Source organism: Cryptomeria japonica, chromosome 6 (genome assembly GCF_030272615.1).
Source record: "Cryptomeria japonica chromosome 6, Sugi_1.0, whole genome shotgun sequence".
Classification (NCBI taxonomy): Eukaryota; Viridiplantae; Streptophyta; class Pinopsida; order Cupressales; family Cupressaceae; genus Cryptomeria; species Cryptomeria japonica.
Window position 1 is genome coordinate 474,982,059 of NC_081410.1, and position 16,297 is coordinate 474,998,355.

Genomic DNA, 16,297 nt, shown 5'->3' on the forward strand with positions numbered 1-16,297 from the left:
GAATTTTTATTGGGCTTGACTTTTCCATAGCACCCTCTATTTCGCGCCCTCAACTAGCTTTGGGCGCTATTTCCACTACATGGAGGAATTTCACTTTTGAATGCATTTCCTTGATGCCTTAGGATTCAATCTTCTTTCCTTGTCCTGGGCGTGAACTTGGTGTCCTGGAGGAATTTGACCCCTTGATAACTTTCCCTGACATCTTCCATTTGGTGCCTAACTTTTGGAATAGGCAGAAATTAGGCATGGAGGAAAATTCCTCCACACACCCTTTCTAGTGCCCCCCCCTTTGCATTTGGGTGCCAAATCACTTAGGTGAAGGAATTTTAGGGGTGGAGGTGGAGGAAAAATCCTCCACCACCCCATTTCAGTGCCCAACTCCATGCTAGAGCACTAAAACCACTAGGTGAAGGAAAAATTGCCATGGAGGAACTCATTTTAGCGCTCACCTAGTTTTGGCATGATTTCACTGCTTGTGGAATTCTTGCTTGGTTTTCCATTGTCATTTTTCAATCGTTTCCAGATCAGGATGCCATTTTGGAATTGAAGAGATTTTCTGCCAGACTTAGAGGATTCTCCATGCTTTCCACTTCTGAATGGGAGTTCCATACCTAGCCATTTTTTGATTTCTGGATTTAGACAATTATTCATGATTGTTCAGTCTTCAGTGTCTGCCTATGAAGGACTTGCCAAAAATAGACTTTCCCAAAATAGTAAGTGTTTCAAAATGTTAGGATTAGGGCGAAACGGGATATAGTGACATTTACTACAAATAGAAACTTACTAAAAATAGAAATTGCAAAAAATAGTAAGTTTGATTTTTGGCAAAATTATACCAATCTAGGAGGCAGTGAAATCCCTAAAAAATAGGAACTTTCTAAAAATATAAAGTTTCTTGGAATTCGCTCAAATTTCACTGGCGGGTTCTTTAAAGGGTCCTGATTCCAATGCAACATTCAGTTTTTCAAAACCCTAAAGGAAAGGCCTCAAATTCAAGTTTGAAGGTTAAAACCCTAAAATGGATCAAACAAGTTCCAAACTTAGCCAAATTTACTCAAATGATCTGTAGACTTGATCAAACTCACCCCAAAACACTTGCAAACCAGGGAGACTGAAGAGACTACCGCAAAAGACCCAACAAACCAAAACCAAAAGATCGAGAGGGCCTAAAAAGTAGGGGGTCCCCATTTGCAATGGGGTGATGTGTGAAAATGTCACAACAAGTATCACTTTTCATATCTTCATATATTTATGCCTCTTTATGAAAAATGACATCTCATTGAATAGAGGTGATCTTTTGAAAAGACATCGCCTTTTTTTAACAATTCCTTTTGATTGCCTTTTTTAAATGCTTTTATTTATCTTCAAATCAATCTGATTTTCATATCTGATATATTTATTTTTTGCACACACAACTCACACCATCATCCCTCACTCAATGCTCTCATTGTATTTCCCCAAGAGAGGCAATTTTGTTTAGAGACATCACATTTTACCTTTAAAAATTATCTCTTCATTTCATATGCTAATCACACCTCTTCATTAATAGATCTGTTTGAATGATATCATATTTTTCTACACACAAAACTCTTATTACATTTCCATTTTCCTCTGTCCAACTTCTCTTTACCTTTATTTCCTCCTTATGCCTTTTCATGAAAGGAGGCATCCCTTCGAATGGAGACAACCTTTAATAAAGGTATGACCATTTTTTAACTAACCGCCTTTAATTCAAACTTTAATTTGCTGCCTTTTATAAATTACAGTCGTTGTCTTCTTATATACTGTTAATTTCTGCTCCTTCATACATTTCTATTCTTCATAAAATATTCCCTACTCGTCATTAATAAGACCACTGCGACATCAATTATTTCCTTCCTGATCAATGAATTTTTCTTTGACATCAATGACAATATGTTCAACAATCTCATCCATACTCTTTTGACATCAATGACGATATCTTTGCCAAAAATCTCCACCGAGTGCCTTTGACATCAATGACAATTGTTCCAACATTGCATTCATCAATGCATGTTTTACAGCCTTTTTATCACTGTTTCTTTTCCTGATTGTATTCCAATCTACCTATAGGGTTGCAGTTTTGATGCAACTGACTTCCTAGGTGTATTTGACTGGGTTTTGGAATAGTACTTCGGAAATGCAAATGGTTTTACTGTCCAGAGTGTAGAGTTGAGTCCGATAGTCTTCATATAACATGCAATGGCCTGCACATATTTGAAGGAAAAAAGCTTGGTTGTTTTCAGTCTTAAACTATTCAGATTATGATTCATATATTGCAAATTATTTGTTTTAAACTGCTTCAAGAAGTATGATTTTGATACAATTATGTGAATTTCAATAGCAAAAAAATTCTGCTTTTTTTCAGTTACCTTCCTTCTGATTGGTAAGCATTTGTCTTATCTGGTATTTTCAGGTTGATGGTATGGATGCCCTTGCTGTCAAACAAGCTGTAAAATTTGGAAAGGATCATGCACTTAAGAATGGTCCCATTGTATGATTCTTTTCTGTGAGCTATAAACCATTTTATTACCTATTTATATTTTGTCTATCCTTTTGTAAACTATATATTTAATATGTACACAAAATTGTTTCTTTGTTGCACAATATCCAACATGATGCGAAGTTTTAAGAAGTTCCATAGGCTCTACTTTTATTGTTTTCTACAGTAAAAATTTCAATTCTTCCATTTCAGTGTCTTTTTTAACCCAGATTGTTTGACCATTTATGGGAACAAGTGTAATTTCCAACTAGCTGTTTTGTGCACTTCCTTCTATTCCACTCAATATATCATTGCTATCTTCACAAAGTTTCCTGATCCATAATCAGTTGGTCAAGAAGTTAAAGAATCTGTTTAGAAACATTTTGGTCCAAGTTAAGCCTTTCTGAAGTTTGATAGTCTTATCTGTCTCCAAGTCATTTTACACCTATATAAATACAACTGAGACAATGAGCATCAGGGGTAAAAGAATCACTTCCATTCCCAACTTTTTAAATATTAAATACTCTTTTATTCATTAGGTAAAATATTTTGATGTAAAACTCAATTAATTTTAGAGATTTATTTCTGTTCTCTGATTTTATGAAGCATATAAAGCAGAGAATTTTGAGTTCTAAAAAAGAGGAAATGGAAGTTACAATGAATGTGAGTAACTGTGCAGGTATGATGAACATTATTTAATGGGGATGTGTTAGAATCAGTTGTCTCAAAATATTTGGACAGAAAACATAGGTGACATAGAAATCTCTATCAAATTGCAAATTTGAAATTATTTGTCTAAATTGTTCAATCATACTGAAACTCAGTATACATCGTGGATCATTTGGAAGATTAGCATACATTGTCGGGGACTTCTGTTCAAGTTTCTTTACTTTTTATGATAAATTTAGGATTTGCTAATGTTCAATCAGGCCCAGAATTGGTATCTTGCTCAATTGGCTTGCAAATGAACTCCAAGAGTATTGCAGATATTTCTTGTTTCCTGGAAATCAGAATCCAAATACTGTTAGAAAATTAGATTTTAAGTGCTCTAATCCTTTTCATTAAATATTCATTGTTTTAATTATGGTAATTGTTATCACTTGAACCTGCACCCCTGTTTGCTAAGCTATCAACTCAACAGGCTTGTGACACATGGGAACCCTCCTAGGCTTGCGGGTTGCCTAAAACTTGGAGTGAACCTCCAGAGTAAGCTGGTTCTTTTCAAATTCTTCACCTAAACTAACAATTTCTTCAGGGAAAAGAGTAAGGAGGAGAACATGTAAAACTGAAATCTAAATCTAAGGTGATTGCACCAGATGATATGTTGAAATCCAACTAAGCAAAAGATACACAGTATAACAGTGATAATAAAGCTCTTTTACAATAACCAACAACCCATAATCTTTGCATCAATACTTCATAAGAAGGCTGGATAATCACAGTCCAAAGAGAAAAGAAACTCCTTTCACAACCTAAGACTGATAATTACTAAAAAAACACAGCTTATGACCTGCAAGAACATATGTATTTCTGTATAAGGCATCAACAGAAAGTGCAATTTTAAGGGGGCAAAGGCCAACCACAAAGAACTGATTAATACTAAAGACACAATAACAGAAAAAATGAGAAGTAGAGAGGTAAGCCAAGCTATTATCCCTGCCAAAAAGGTATCACCAAGCTTTATATTTCCTGAAAATGTGTTACAAAAACGTTCCTTCCTGCAGAGAGAACTCAAAAATTACAGTCTGCTAAAAGATGAATGAAGAAGAAGCAGGGGTTTCAACTTTAAATTCATAGCAAGATCGCCAGAATATGACTGCACATTATGGCGTGCAGATTCATTTATATGGTTCCAGAATTAAAAAGTAACCAAGAAAAAGATCTTAAGATATTCCATGGTAATTTTGCTTATGAAAAGCAGGTGATGGATACAATTATGAGAAAAGAAATGACATATAGAATCAATTGTTCTGTAGGAGCATGCAGTCATCTCTCCGAATGTATTCAACTGGATTGTGAAACAAACAATAAGAAGCATATTTGGACTCCTGAACAGTCAAACCTAAGAGTTGCTAAGGCTGAGAGTAGTGCCTCAGTAACTGCAAACAGTGAAGGTTTTCCAAACAATATTTCATGCCAGAATTGGCAGGTACGAGGGAATGAGCTGCAAGAAGTTGACACTTCTTATGTATATGATGGTCCAGGTGTTCCCAATCGAGATTTGCATATGACTGAAGCATTAATGGACAATGATGCCATAGAGCATAAGAGGAAAGGCATTAGTATTGATACTCTTTTCCCAATATAGCTAGAATTGACATCAATCAGTCTATGATGAGCAATTCACTTTCTAGAAAAACAAAAATTCATTTGCTTTGTCAACATTTAAGGAAAAACAAGCTAAAGTCATTGTTGACCGAGCAAAGTCATTTTGTCATGTAAGAGACCGCCTGAAGCACAAGAGCCTAGCTGGAGGAAACAATCACTTAGTCTCTGTCAGTAATCAGTTTGATATGCCTTGTAACAGCAGAAATAAAAAATCAAAAAGGAATTCATGCAGGGATGGTGATGAAATAGAATCATCGGTTATGGTTTGGGAAGAGCTTGCTAATAAAGTTAAATGGTTAAAAGGTGTTGTGCAATTCGGATTCAATCAACAGTCAGTTATGACAGGATCATCATGGCAATTTGCAGAAAATCAAATTACGAATAAGGAAGTTAATTACAAATAGCACAACGATTTTCTATCATATTTGTTCATTTAATGGAATATGTGAAGTATGCTCCTAGAAATCAGAATATCGTTTCTAGATTTTCGAAAAAGCCCTCAGAATATGTGGAATATGCAGAAATCAGGCCACAATCAAACATGGCGCCCAGCAAGAAGATCACGCTACAACAGAAAATAAAATCAGCAGCAAGCAATATTTTTACAGTCATTTTCAAAGGATAAAAATGCTCAAAATCTAATTGTTCATAGAAAGGAAATGTGGAATGCACCTGATGGTGGCCAGCAAGGGTTTTGTTTTCCAGAAAAGTCACCTTTCGAGCTTTCAGATGGTAAAAAATACCCATTCAAGCGTCCAATTTAGAGTGAAAGGAAAATAGAATGCAAAGAATGCGATAATCCCCACGGCAGCCTGAAGGTCTGCATCATTTTCCAGAGGAGCCCATTTGAACTCCAAAAATGTGAAATACGTCTGCTATTGGTATCATCTTTTCCAAAAAATCAAAGAAGCCCTACGAATTTTCCTCATCACGGCACCCAGAAGCAAGGCAGAGAGGAAAGAAAATGGCGCCCAAACCACTCAGAATCGAACAAAATATGCAGATCGAACTCCCAGACCCTAGCTCACGGCGGCCACTTCATGCCAAATGAGGAGAAATGAGGATTTTAGGGTTTTGTTTACTCTTTATCTTTATCGCCTAAGGCATTCCTTTTTTGCCTTCTTTTTTTATTTTTCTCTTCATTCTTTATGCCCCGTGAAGATGCTTAGGGAGTTCGATATATTTTGTTTTGGCACCCATTGTAAATGAGATTGCTTGTTAAGTGATTAATTTATTTATCACTTAGCATCTCTTTAAAATTCCATTAATATTTTATTAAGTGATTTATGGTTTATCACTTATTGTTATTGTGTCTTTTTTCTGTTATTGTGTCTTTAGTGTTAGTCAGTTCTTTGTGGTTGGCCTTTGCCCCCTTAAAATTGCACTTTCTGTTGATGCCTTATACAGAAATACATATGTTCTTGCAGGTCATAAGCTATGTTTTTTTTAGTAATTATTAGTCTTAGGTTGTGAAAGGAGTTTCTTTTCTCTTAGGACTGTGATTATCCAACCTTCTTATGAAGTATTGATGCAAAGATTATGGGTTGTTGGTTAGTGTAAAAGAGCTTTATTATCACTGTTATACTATGTATCTTTTGCTTAGTTGGATTTCAACATATCATCTGGTGCAATCACCTTAGATTTAGATTTCAGTTTTACATGTTCTCCTCCTTACTCTTTTCCCTGAAGAAATTGTTAGTTTAGGTGAAGAATTTGAAAAGAACCAGCTTACTCTGGAGGTTCACTCCAAGTTTTAGGCAACCCGCAACCCGCAGGCCTAGGAGGGTTCCCATGTGTCACAAGCCTGTTGAGTTGATAGCTTAGCAAATAGGGGTGCAGGTTCAAGTGATACCAGTAATACCATGGTCACACTATTTGTTATGTACCAGCTTCCAAAAATTAATATACATATTGCATATTTTGCTGACAATAAAATATATCCACTTATGATCAGAAATCATAGACCTGTGGATGTTTATACCCATTTATGGCAAGATCATAGTGCATGGAAGTTCATAAAGACATTGGATAATGCATATGACAATCATTCTAGTGGGCATGACTTAGTGGCACAGATAGAGTGTTGCCACAATGAAGATCTGGGTTCAATTCTCCCGAGGAGCTGTTTGGAGAGCTCCTTTTGTATTAATGCAGTGAGAAAGGGCACACTATACAGTCCTGTGAACTGGGTCTTATTGTGTCCCATATTCATCATAAAAATAAATGGCATATTACAACCAGAAAAAAGTGGCTTCTGAGTTTTTAACACAACTTAATGTAATCTGAAGAAATACCAACCTCTATCTATGTACTTCAAATGCAAGCTAAATGTGATATGAGAAGAACACAGAAAGAAGAAATGCATTCTGCACATGATTAAAAATGTGAGATAGAGGTGAGGGTTCATTCTTATTTTTGAAAAACAATATCTAATTATTTTCTGCAAATTTTTTTTTTTTTTTTTCTAATTATTTTCAAGAAAAATTTCAGGTTTTAAGTTTGCAGAAAATTTTAATTTATGGGTTTCTTCCAAACCTTGAAATTTGCACCTTGGAATTCATGCCAAAATTCTCCTCTAGGGTTTTAGATTTTTTGTGCAGCTGCTTCTATTCTGATTTTTGAATCAGATTCTTCTGTCTCATGCTTTCACTAGGTTGACCTCGTTCAACCTCCATTTTCATGATGGCATCTTTGACCAACATCATGTTGGAACACAGTCAAAAGTTCAATGGCTGCCACAACACTTGGAAACAGTGCATGTTCACGATATTTGAATATCGTTGCCTTGATCAGATTGATTTAGCCCAGACCTCGTCTTACAGGTCCCAGGGTTTTCACATTTTTTTCCTCAAAATTTTTTCGCAGGGTTTAGAATTTTTTCCTTAAAAATTATTATCCGTCATCTGCAAAGCTTGTGTGGGTTTTCTAAATTTTCGCGATAAAAAATCATGGGAGGGTTTTTGCTTGATTTTTTTCTCAAAAATCAGTGTTTTACCACGTGATGTATGATATTTTACCACGTGATGTTGTCTGGTATTTTCCCGCATGATGTCTGATGTTTTACCGCGTGATGTTTGGTGTCTTACCACGTGGTGTTTTGGGTCTTGCCATGCGAAGTTTCAGGGTTTTGTTCGATTTTTTCCACAAAAATCATTTCAAGGGTTTTTACCATTTTTTTTCCACAAAAATGATGATTTGTATCTTCAGTTTTGGAGGGTTTGCCGATTTTTTCTCAAAATCATGGTTTCAGGTTTCAGTTTGGTTACTCAACGTCAGGTTGGATGGATTCTGGTATTCTTGGTCATTAACACTTTTCAGATCTAGGGAGGGTCTCCACCGCAACAGAGTGTTCTTTTCATTTGTGATCAAAAGACCTGCAGTGTCTTCTGTAGGGTAGTTAGTAGATAGAATGACCATTAAGGGAGGGTATTAGAATATTTAATTATATTTTAGTCACCTATATTTAGTTCCTTGTTTAATGGTCATTTAGCTTTTTAGTTAATAAGCTTTTAAGCTTTATTTAGCATTTAGCTTTTTCTTTTTAGTTAATTAGCTTTTAAGATTTATTTAACGTTTAGCTTTTTAGTAGTTCACTTTAAACGACTTGTTCTTAATTTAGAACGTCGTCCTTGTAATCTCTTTATATACGTTTGTATATTGTTGAATAGATTATCCGATTATTGAATCATTCATTCAATTTATTTTTCATGGTATCCAAGCATGGAAATTAAAAATTTCGAAAGTTTTTGTTATTAAAATTTTTTCGAAGTTTTTATTGAAGAGATTTTTTTTTAAACTGTTTTTTTAAAAAAAAAAAAAAGAGCAGGTTCTTTTTCTCTTCCTAGGCGGATTTTTTTTTGTAGGTTGAAAATTTTCCTAGGGTTTTTTAAATTTTCAACTAGGGTTTTGACCCTTCAATTCAAGTCGAAATTTTATTTTGATTTCAGATTCTTGGTGGGTTTTTCGCAGTGTTCCACGGAAACGCGTTTCCCCCTCCCAGGCCAAGTCCCCCCGTCCCTGAAACCCATCCCCGAAACTTTTACCCTTTGTCCCTGCGTCCCCAAAGCCCATCCCCACGCCCCCCCATCTCTCCGTCCCAAACGGTCGTGGAACACTGTTCGAGATCTTTTTCTAGGTTGGTCTCAGATTTTTCTGGGTGCCTACCCTTTGGTAAGACAGATTAGTATGGCAGGTCTATTAGACCATTGTTACAAATTTACTTTTTTCTGAATTTTGGAAGGCTTGTTAAAATTTCAGAAAACCATGATTGGTCACCCATAATCAATGATGTATTATTGGTAGATTTTAGTTGAGTTGCTAGTTATGCCTATGATTTAATGTAGCCCTATACTTTGTGTGATAGCGCTCTTGGTTCAAACTGTAAATATTTTTTGTTTTTGGGATAAAATGCCACACCTCTAATCCTATAGTGCGTATTGGGTTATCAGTAGTTGATTTGTGGCTACCTTAACTCTTAAATAAGTTACATAATCATTATTATAATGATATATATGTTGTCAGGTCATCCTAGGGATAATAATTAAGTATCTAAGTTGGCTTGGGTGGCATCCAAGGCGTAAATATGGTATATATAGGATTTAGAGGTTAGTTATCATTATCATGTTGAATATTGTGTTCTCATTGAAGACTATTGGAGGTATCCAACTCAAAGTGGATTAGGAGGTTACCCCCTCAAAGTGGCATAGTATTATCGAGTATTTGTAGTATATTTGCTATTATATTCTTCTATTGTGCAAGTTGTTTTTAATACATGAAACCATTGTTTCATCTTGGGTGTTCCAATTTGAATTTATTCTAAATACTATGATGTTAATTTGGAACTGCCAAGCCTATAAATTATCTTGCATACTTGTGGCATATGATCTAGAAAGAAAACAGGGCATATTCCCCATCTAATTTTAAAATATAAGACTGATTCTATATATTTTATTACTTTTTGGTTTCATGTAGAAATATATCATGCAATTTCCCTACAATGTTGTGCTTCATATTTTGATATTGTTTATCCCACGATTCTTTGCATTAATTGGTTTTCCTATGCCATCAGATTCTGGAGATGGACACTTACAGGTATCATGGTCATTCAATGTCAGATCCAGGCAGTACATATAGGACCCGAGATGAAATAACAACTTTTAGACAGGTGACAATGTGAAACTATGTAATTCTGTCTATGATCCTGTGGCAGATAATTTGTCATAGATCCTTTTTTTTGTGTCTGTAGTGCTATCAATTGATGTAGTGCCTGCTTGAAGAATGCATACATAAAATTATTAATTTTAAACAGGAACGTGATCCTATTGAACGAGTTAGAAAATTGTTATTGGAAAAGGAATTAGCCTCACCAGATGATTTGAAGGTACACCTTTCTTCTGTATACGCAAGCAATCTCAAATCATTTCTAGTCATGTGCTCTTTTTAATTTCTTCTTATTGCATAATATAGCAAATAGTAATAGTCACAAGTTAGTTTTGCATTTTCTGTCATAGAATATTGATAAGGAGGCGAAACAAATGGTTAATGATGCAGTTGCTCAAGCTAAGGTACAAAATAGATTTTTCTATAATGTTTCATTGTTTTGCTATAATTATTCCTTGTTTTAGCAACATATGTAGATTTGTCTTTTTAATCCTTCGATGTCATTGGAAATTGTTGCTTTGTGATTTTTATCAAATTTTCTAGTAAAATAGTATATTAATAAATATCTAATCTAGCCTCATTCATTGCAAGCCTAGAACAGGTTTTTGGCCTCCCAGCTCTATTGAGAGTTGATTGTGGCAATATTATAGGTTCAAATATTAGTACACCAGGTATGGACAATTATCTTAGCATGGAGTGAACGTAGATAAAATCATTTTACTGAAAAATGGCAAATCTTGATAAGAAAAGACCATATGTTTCAATGTAGAAAAATAATCTAGTTTAAAAGAGGAAATGATTTGTAACCCTACTATCTTTGAGAAAATGACGCAGATAATATTTTACCCATGCTGCTACTAACTGAATTAACTTCAAATTATATTGGTTTAAGAGTGTTTTATAGTAGTAGAGCGTGCATTAGAATGAGTAATTACTGGTTCAACTTCCAATCCATAAGCAACTACAAAGAATTGAAAACATTGCATAAGACAACAGATTATTAAAATAATAATGTAATGTTTCTAATGGTCATCTTTAGTGAGTTTAGTCTTAGTAGTTAGTTTCTATTTTCGCATTCAGTTAACGATTGTTTCATTTAGAAACATCGTCTTGTACTTTTCTATTTAAAGAGCCTTCATCTCCTTTGTTTAATACATTGATTTACCGTAACAGGGATTACATGGAGACCTCAAGTGTGTGGAAAACCTTTGGGAATTGGAAAGTGCATAGCTTCCCCTCCTTCCTTCAACAATAGAGCCAATGTGAAGAAATCTAAGGGGCATCATGTATCACTCTCTACCATCTCATATCTTCTTAAAGTTACCATGGAAAGATTATGCGAAGTTTAGAGAAAACTTCAGTTATGAACAACTGACTACGCACTACTTTCCACACATGCATTTGTTGACTTACTTCTCCACATCTCCATAGTCTTTTCCAATTACTTATGTGATGGATCCCATAGTCATTACTACATATGCCCCTTTGAAGACCAAGGAATCCTATCGCTCAGATTGGGAAGAATCTGTCTTGGTCCTACTGAGTTTTCAGTTTGAAACGACCAAAATCACTATGACTAGTAGGACAAAATTGTGACTTCACAAAAGCAACTACAAAGACACATGAAAAAATAACCAGAATGCATGCCAAACTGCCACTACCACATTTAAAATTGTCATGCCATATTTGAAACTACTATCACAAATGGAAATTGCCAAGTCACTTTTGAAAGAGCCATGCGAATATTTAATTATATATGTACTTCTCTTGCAAACAATTTTTTCCATACACCTTTGTTTATCGCAAGGTGATGTATCCACTTTGCTTAGTCATTCCAATGTAGTAATACAATATTCCTCCTCATTTAACACTGAAAGCTCCTATGAATTTGTATATTCCCAAGAAATCATGTTTGGAAATTTATTTGCACCTCCTTACTATAGAGGAATTGATGTCATTCACTCATTTTAAAGAGTGCACTGGTTTGCCTCCCACAAGGTTGATTCAAACTCTTGCCTTGCTACAATCAGATTAGTTTTGTGGTCTTGTGTAATAACCACCTCAAATATAAACACATCAATATAAACACATCAATAATGATACATCTGCTCATGAGTACTAGTTAAAATAGCAGTGCTGTTATTAGTGTTGATACAAAATAACACAGAATATGTCACTTCTCCAAAGCCCAAATACACAAAGCCACCAGCCAACTGGAAACATTAGTGAAATACCTTGAGATTAAGAGCTGGGATGATCATGACAAGTCTGAAAATAATAGTATGAGCTGTTGTAAGTGACGTAGCAGGTCTGATATGACTGAAAATTTTGTTGCAGGTCTTCTGTACAGTAGTTGTAGGACATAACAACAATGGAATACCCTCAAAACATCCTCCAAAACTGCATAGAACATCTCCCAGGTTTGTCAAACAGCTTTACACACACTCAACGTCACCAAATAGCCCCAAGATGGCAAAGAAAGGACAGTTTGCAGGTCTGTAATAATTTTCAGTCATACACATTACTGAACATGGCACTGGAAACAGGGTGGCCAGCATTAAAATATTCAAAACTCCCCATAACTCTGGTTGGTCAATGCAAAATGACCTGCGAATGATAGACAAGGTCAAGGTGCCACTGAAGGAGATGAAAAAGCCCCAATAAACTAGGTGTTTCAGCTTAGAACCCTCACACCAGCTTTCTAGAAAGCTTGTACAGCCAGAAATGACAATGGTATAGTCTCCAACACTAATAAAACTGCCCAGTATGATTTGTATGGAATGGCACTGTGCAATAGGGAATATACCTGCGAGGAGTTGTATGACCAAGTCTGGAAATGAAATTGTACGACCAACAATAGGTCCTTCCCAATCACCCAAGTACAAACTTCAAACAAACTCTACAAAAAACTGGAAACAACACTCCAAATCTGCAATCTAAAACACATCAAAAACCTTCGTGGCTAGAAACCCCCAAAAATTAGAAACTTCAATATGCACAATGATGATTCCTAAAATGAAACCACACTAGGTCTAACTAGGGATTATCTTTCAAACCCGAAACTAGAATTCTAAAGAGGGTTTTCGTCCTCAGATATTACGGAAGAACTTGTAGGATCAATCCAATAGCATAATGGTATCTAATCTTCAATATATGCAAAGTGGGCCCCCTCAATCTCCTTTTATAGCTTTGGAGGTAAAAAAGCCAATAAAGCCAATTTGAAAATATAAAATAATTCATTTTCCCACTAAAAGCCCTTTTTGAATATAAATGACTTCTCATGTGCAAATCCCCACCTTTTCCCTGTGCATCCACTTCTGAGGGGATACATTAGCCACTATATTAAAGTACAACACTTAGCAAATATTATATCATTAAACATTAAGTACATATTTTTTATATTTCATCCAAGTTGTGGAAGGAACTGCCAAGACTTTGTAATCCATTTTTGATCATGACACAATGAAACTGAAGTAGTGGGATGATGATTAGTGCCAACACGAAGGCTTACTATTAATAGACATGCTCTCCAAGAAGTTTGGAGAACACCCCAATAGTTTGAAGACACTTCTAAAAGTGTCACTATGATCCATGTCACCGACTAAGCTCATTTTCATAAATAGAAACCAAGAAAGATTGAACTTATGCTCTCCAAGATCTTTTGAGTCCTCTTATTATAACTAGTTAGTCTACTAGAACTCAGTAAATAGGCTATCACCAAATTGACTAGGCCTGAGAAGGCAACATTACAATCCTCTCTCCCCAGAATTGCTTGTCCCCATGCAATTGAAAACCTAGATGTCACAATATTTGCTCACTCTCCCAAGCAATATCCTCCATAGGTAAGTTCTTCCATTTTACCTAATATTCTCTGATGGTCCTTTTCCTCTAAGTACGCCCCCGTAAACAATTAGTGCCTCTTGAATCAAAACAAGTTTCTCTTCCTCATCTAAAGGGGGAAACTCAGAAGAGGGAACAACATTATGTCCAAATGCTTTCTTGAGGCATGATACATGGAAGACATTATACACCTTGCTACTTTAAGGTATGCTCTAACTCATAAGCCACTTCTTCAATTCCCTTGAAGATGCTGAATGGGCCATAAAAATGTGGATTCAAATTCTCTAACCTATAGATTGAATGTGGATAGGGCTATAACCTCAAATAAACCATGTCACCAACTTCAAATGTACGCTTTATGCGGTGCTGATTTGCATAGATCTTCTGCTGATTGACTCTACTGCAACAAATCCTTAGCTTGGGGACTTGTTGTGACCTTTTTCACACATCGCCCCATTGCAAATGGGGACCCTCTCCTTTCTTGCTTTCTTGGGTTTTTGTTAGTGTCCTATGACCTTTTGCTACAGTTTCACCAAGCCTTGTCCAGTTCAGAGCATTTCAGGCTTGACGATTGAAAGTTAGTTTTTGCAAGTTATGTGATTCCAAAATGCGAACACCACTAGAGTGCTTAGAGAGGCCAAAGGACGAAGATTGCAATTGATTTGGACGAATTTGGACAACTTTCTATTTTTAGAAAGTTTTCTTTTTTGCTTTTTCCTATTTTTTAGGAAGTTTCGTTTTTGGCCTTTTTAGCCCAATCCCCGGTATGGCTATTTTTAGAAAGTTTTCCCTATTTTTTAGGGATGTCTTCTTTTTGCTTTTTCGGAATGGGAACCTAGGGTTTACACTTGCACCACTGACCTGCTTCGACCGAAACTCGAAAATTCCAATTTTGACCTAGAAAAGCTAAATCCCTAGATTTTAGGCTTTTTGCTTTTTTCGGGATGCAAACCTAGGGTTTACACTTGCACCACTGACCTGCTTCGACCGGAACTCGAAAATTCCAAGTTTTGATCTAAAAAAGCTAAATCCCTAGATTTTAGGCTTTTTGCTTTTTCGGGATGCAAACCTAGGGTTTACACTTGCACCACTGACCAGCTTCGACCGGAACTCGAAAATTCGAAGTTTCGATCAAAAAAGCTAAATCCCTAGATTTTAGGTTTTTTTGCTGCTTCAGATGATCCACCTAGGCATGGATTTCAAATTTCAAGTTAATCCGATTAAATTAGACTAAACTGTGAAATTTTGAAATTTCTCTGAAAATTATTCTAAGTCTGGCTAACAAGGGTTTTGAAGTATTTTTGCAGGTTCAAACCCCACCACAATGTAAGAGAGGCCATGAAGGAGCCTTGCTTGAAGTCCGCCATGCCTTAGGAGGCTATGTGGGTGCTCACCCTGAAGTCTGCCATGTGTTGAAGAGGCCATGATGGCTAGCACTCCAAAGTCCGCCCAAGCAAGAGGAGGGAAGCCTAAAGTCCGCCACACCCTAGAGAGGTCATGTGGGAGCTAAGGCCAAAGTCCGCCATGCCTTAGGAGAGTCATGAGGAGGGACCTTCAAAGTCCCCCCCATGCCTTAGTTAAATTTACACCTTGATGGAGGCCATGAAGGAGCAATGTCTAAAGTTCGCCCCATGCCTTAGCCAAAATTTCGCCATGAAGGAGCAAAGGCTAAAGTCCGCCCAAGGTCTTCAAGGCCATGTAGGAGAGACCTCCAAAGTCCGCCAAGGGTAAAGAGAGCCATGAGGAGAGGCCTTCAAAGTCCGCCCCATGCCTTAGCCAAAATTTCGCCTTGATGGAGCCAAGTCTAAAGTCTGCCAAAGGTTCGAGAGCCATGTAGGAGGTGCCACCAAAGTCCGCCATGCCTAAGGGGACTCACCAAAACTCCGCCCAAGGTGCTGCTAAGTGAATGGCCTTGAAACTCTGCCCTATCCTACCATGTTGGTGGCCAACCCTTCAAAGTCCGCCATGTTTTGGAAGAGGCCATGATGGCCAACCCTTCAAAGTTCGCCATGTGTGTGGGGTGCCCAACGGGTGAAGTCCAAAGTCCGCCCTATGTTGGAGACCCATCAAAACTCCGCCCTACCCTAGCAAAACGATGCAAAGGTCTAGAAGTCCACCCATGTTGGAGATGTCTTAGAAGTCCACCTAGGGGGTGTGTTCAAAAGTCTGCCCTATGCCTTAGCTAAAAATTCGCCTTGATTGAGCTTTGCTCAAAGTCTGCCCTCCATGTTGAAGGGACCCTTCAAAACTCCGCCCAAGGAAGTAGATGCTAAGTATGATGTTGAAGAGCCTTCTCAAACCTCGCCATGCCTTGGAGAGGTAAGGAAAGTCCGCCCAAGTTTGAGGAAGATGAAGGTAAGCCTCCAAAAGTCCGCCTACACATAAAAGTCAAATAGAATCAACAAAAATACAAAGTGATGTCATGAAAATCCTTCAAGATTTCGAACTTAAATCTAAAATAGAAAGTTT

At 36.6% G+C, this 16,297-nt stretch overlaps 1 protein-coding gene across 7 annotated transcripts in view; it reads left to right on the top strand.

Annotated features, from left to right (window-relative positions):
* The window catches only part of LOC131051057 (pyruvate dehydrogenase E1 component subunit alpha, mitochondrial), a 153,425-nt gene that overhangs the window by 97,044 nt on the left and 40,084 nt on the right, over nucleotides 1-16,297 (top strand). For 5 of the 7 annotated variants that reach the window (XM_057985410.2, XM_057985408.2, XM_057985409.2 and 2 more), the window contains 5 exons: nucleotides 2,435-2,512; nucleotides 9,897-9,992; nucleotides 10,137-10,208; nucleotides 10,339-10,392; nucleotides 10,590-10,659. In XM_057985410.2, coding sequence (XP_057841393.2) covers nucleotides 2,435-2,512; nucleotides 9,897-9,992; nucleotides 10,137-10,208; nucleotides 10,339-10,392; nucleotides 10,590-10,659 — 370 coding nt within the window. The remainder of the gene's footprint in view (nucleotides 1-2,434; nucleotides 2,513-9,896; nucleotides 9,993-10,136; nucleotides 10,209-10,338; nucleotides 10,393-10,589; nucleotides 10,660-16,297) is intronic. The other 2 variants (XR_009107072.2, XM_057985413.2) reach the window with 1 other exon arrangement.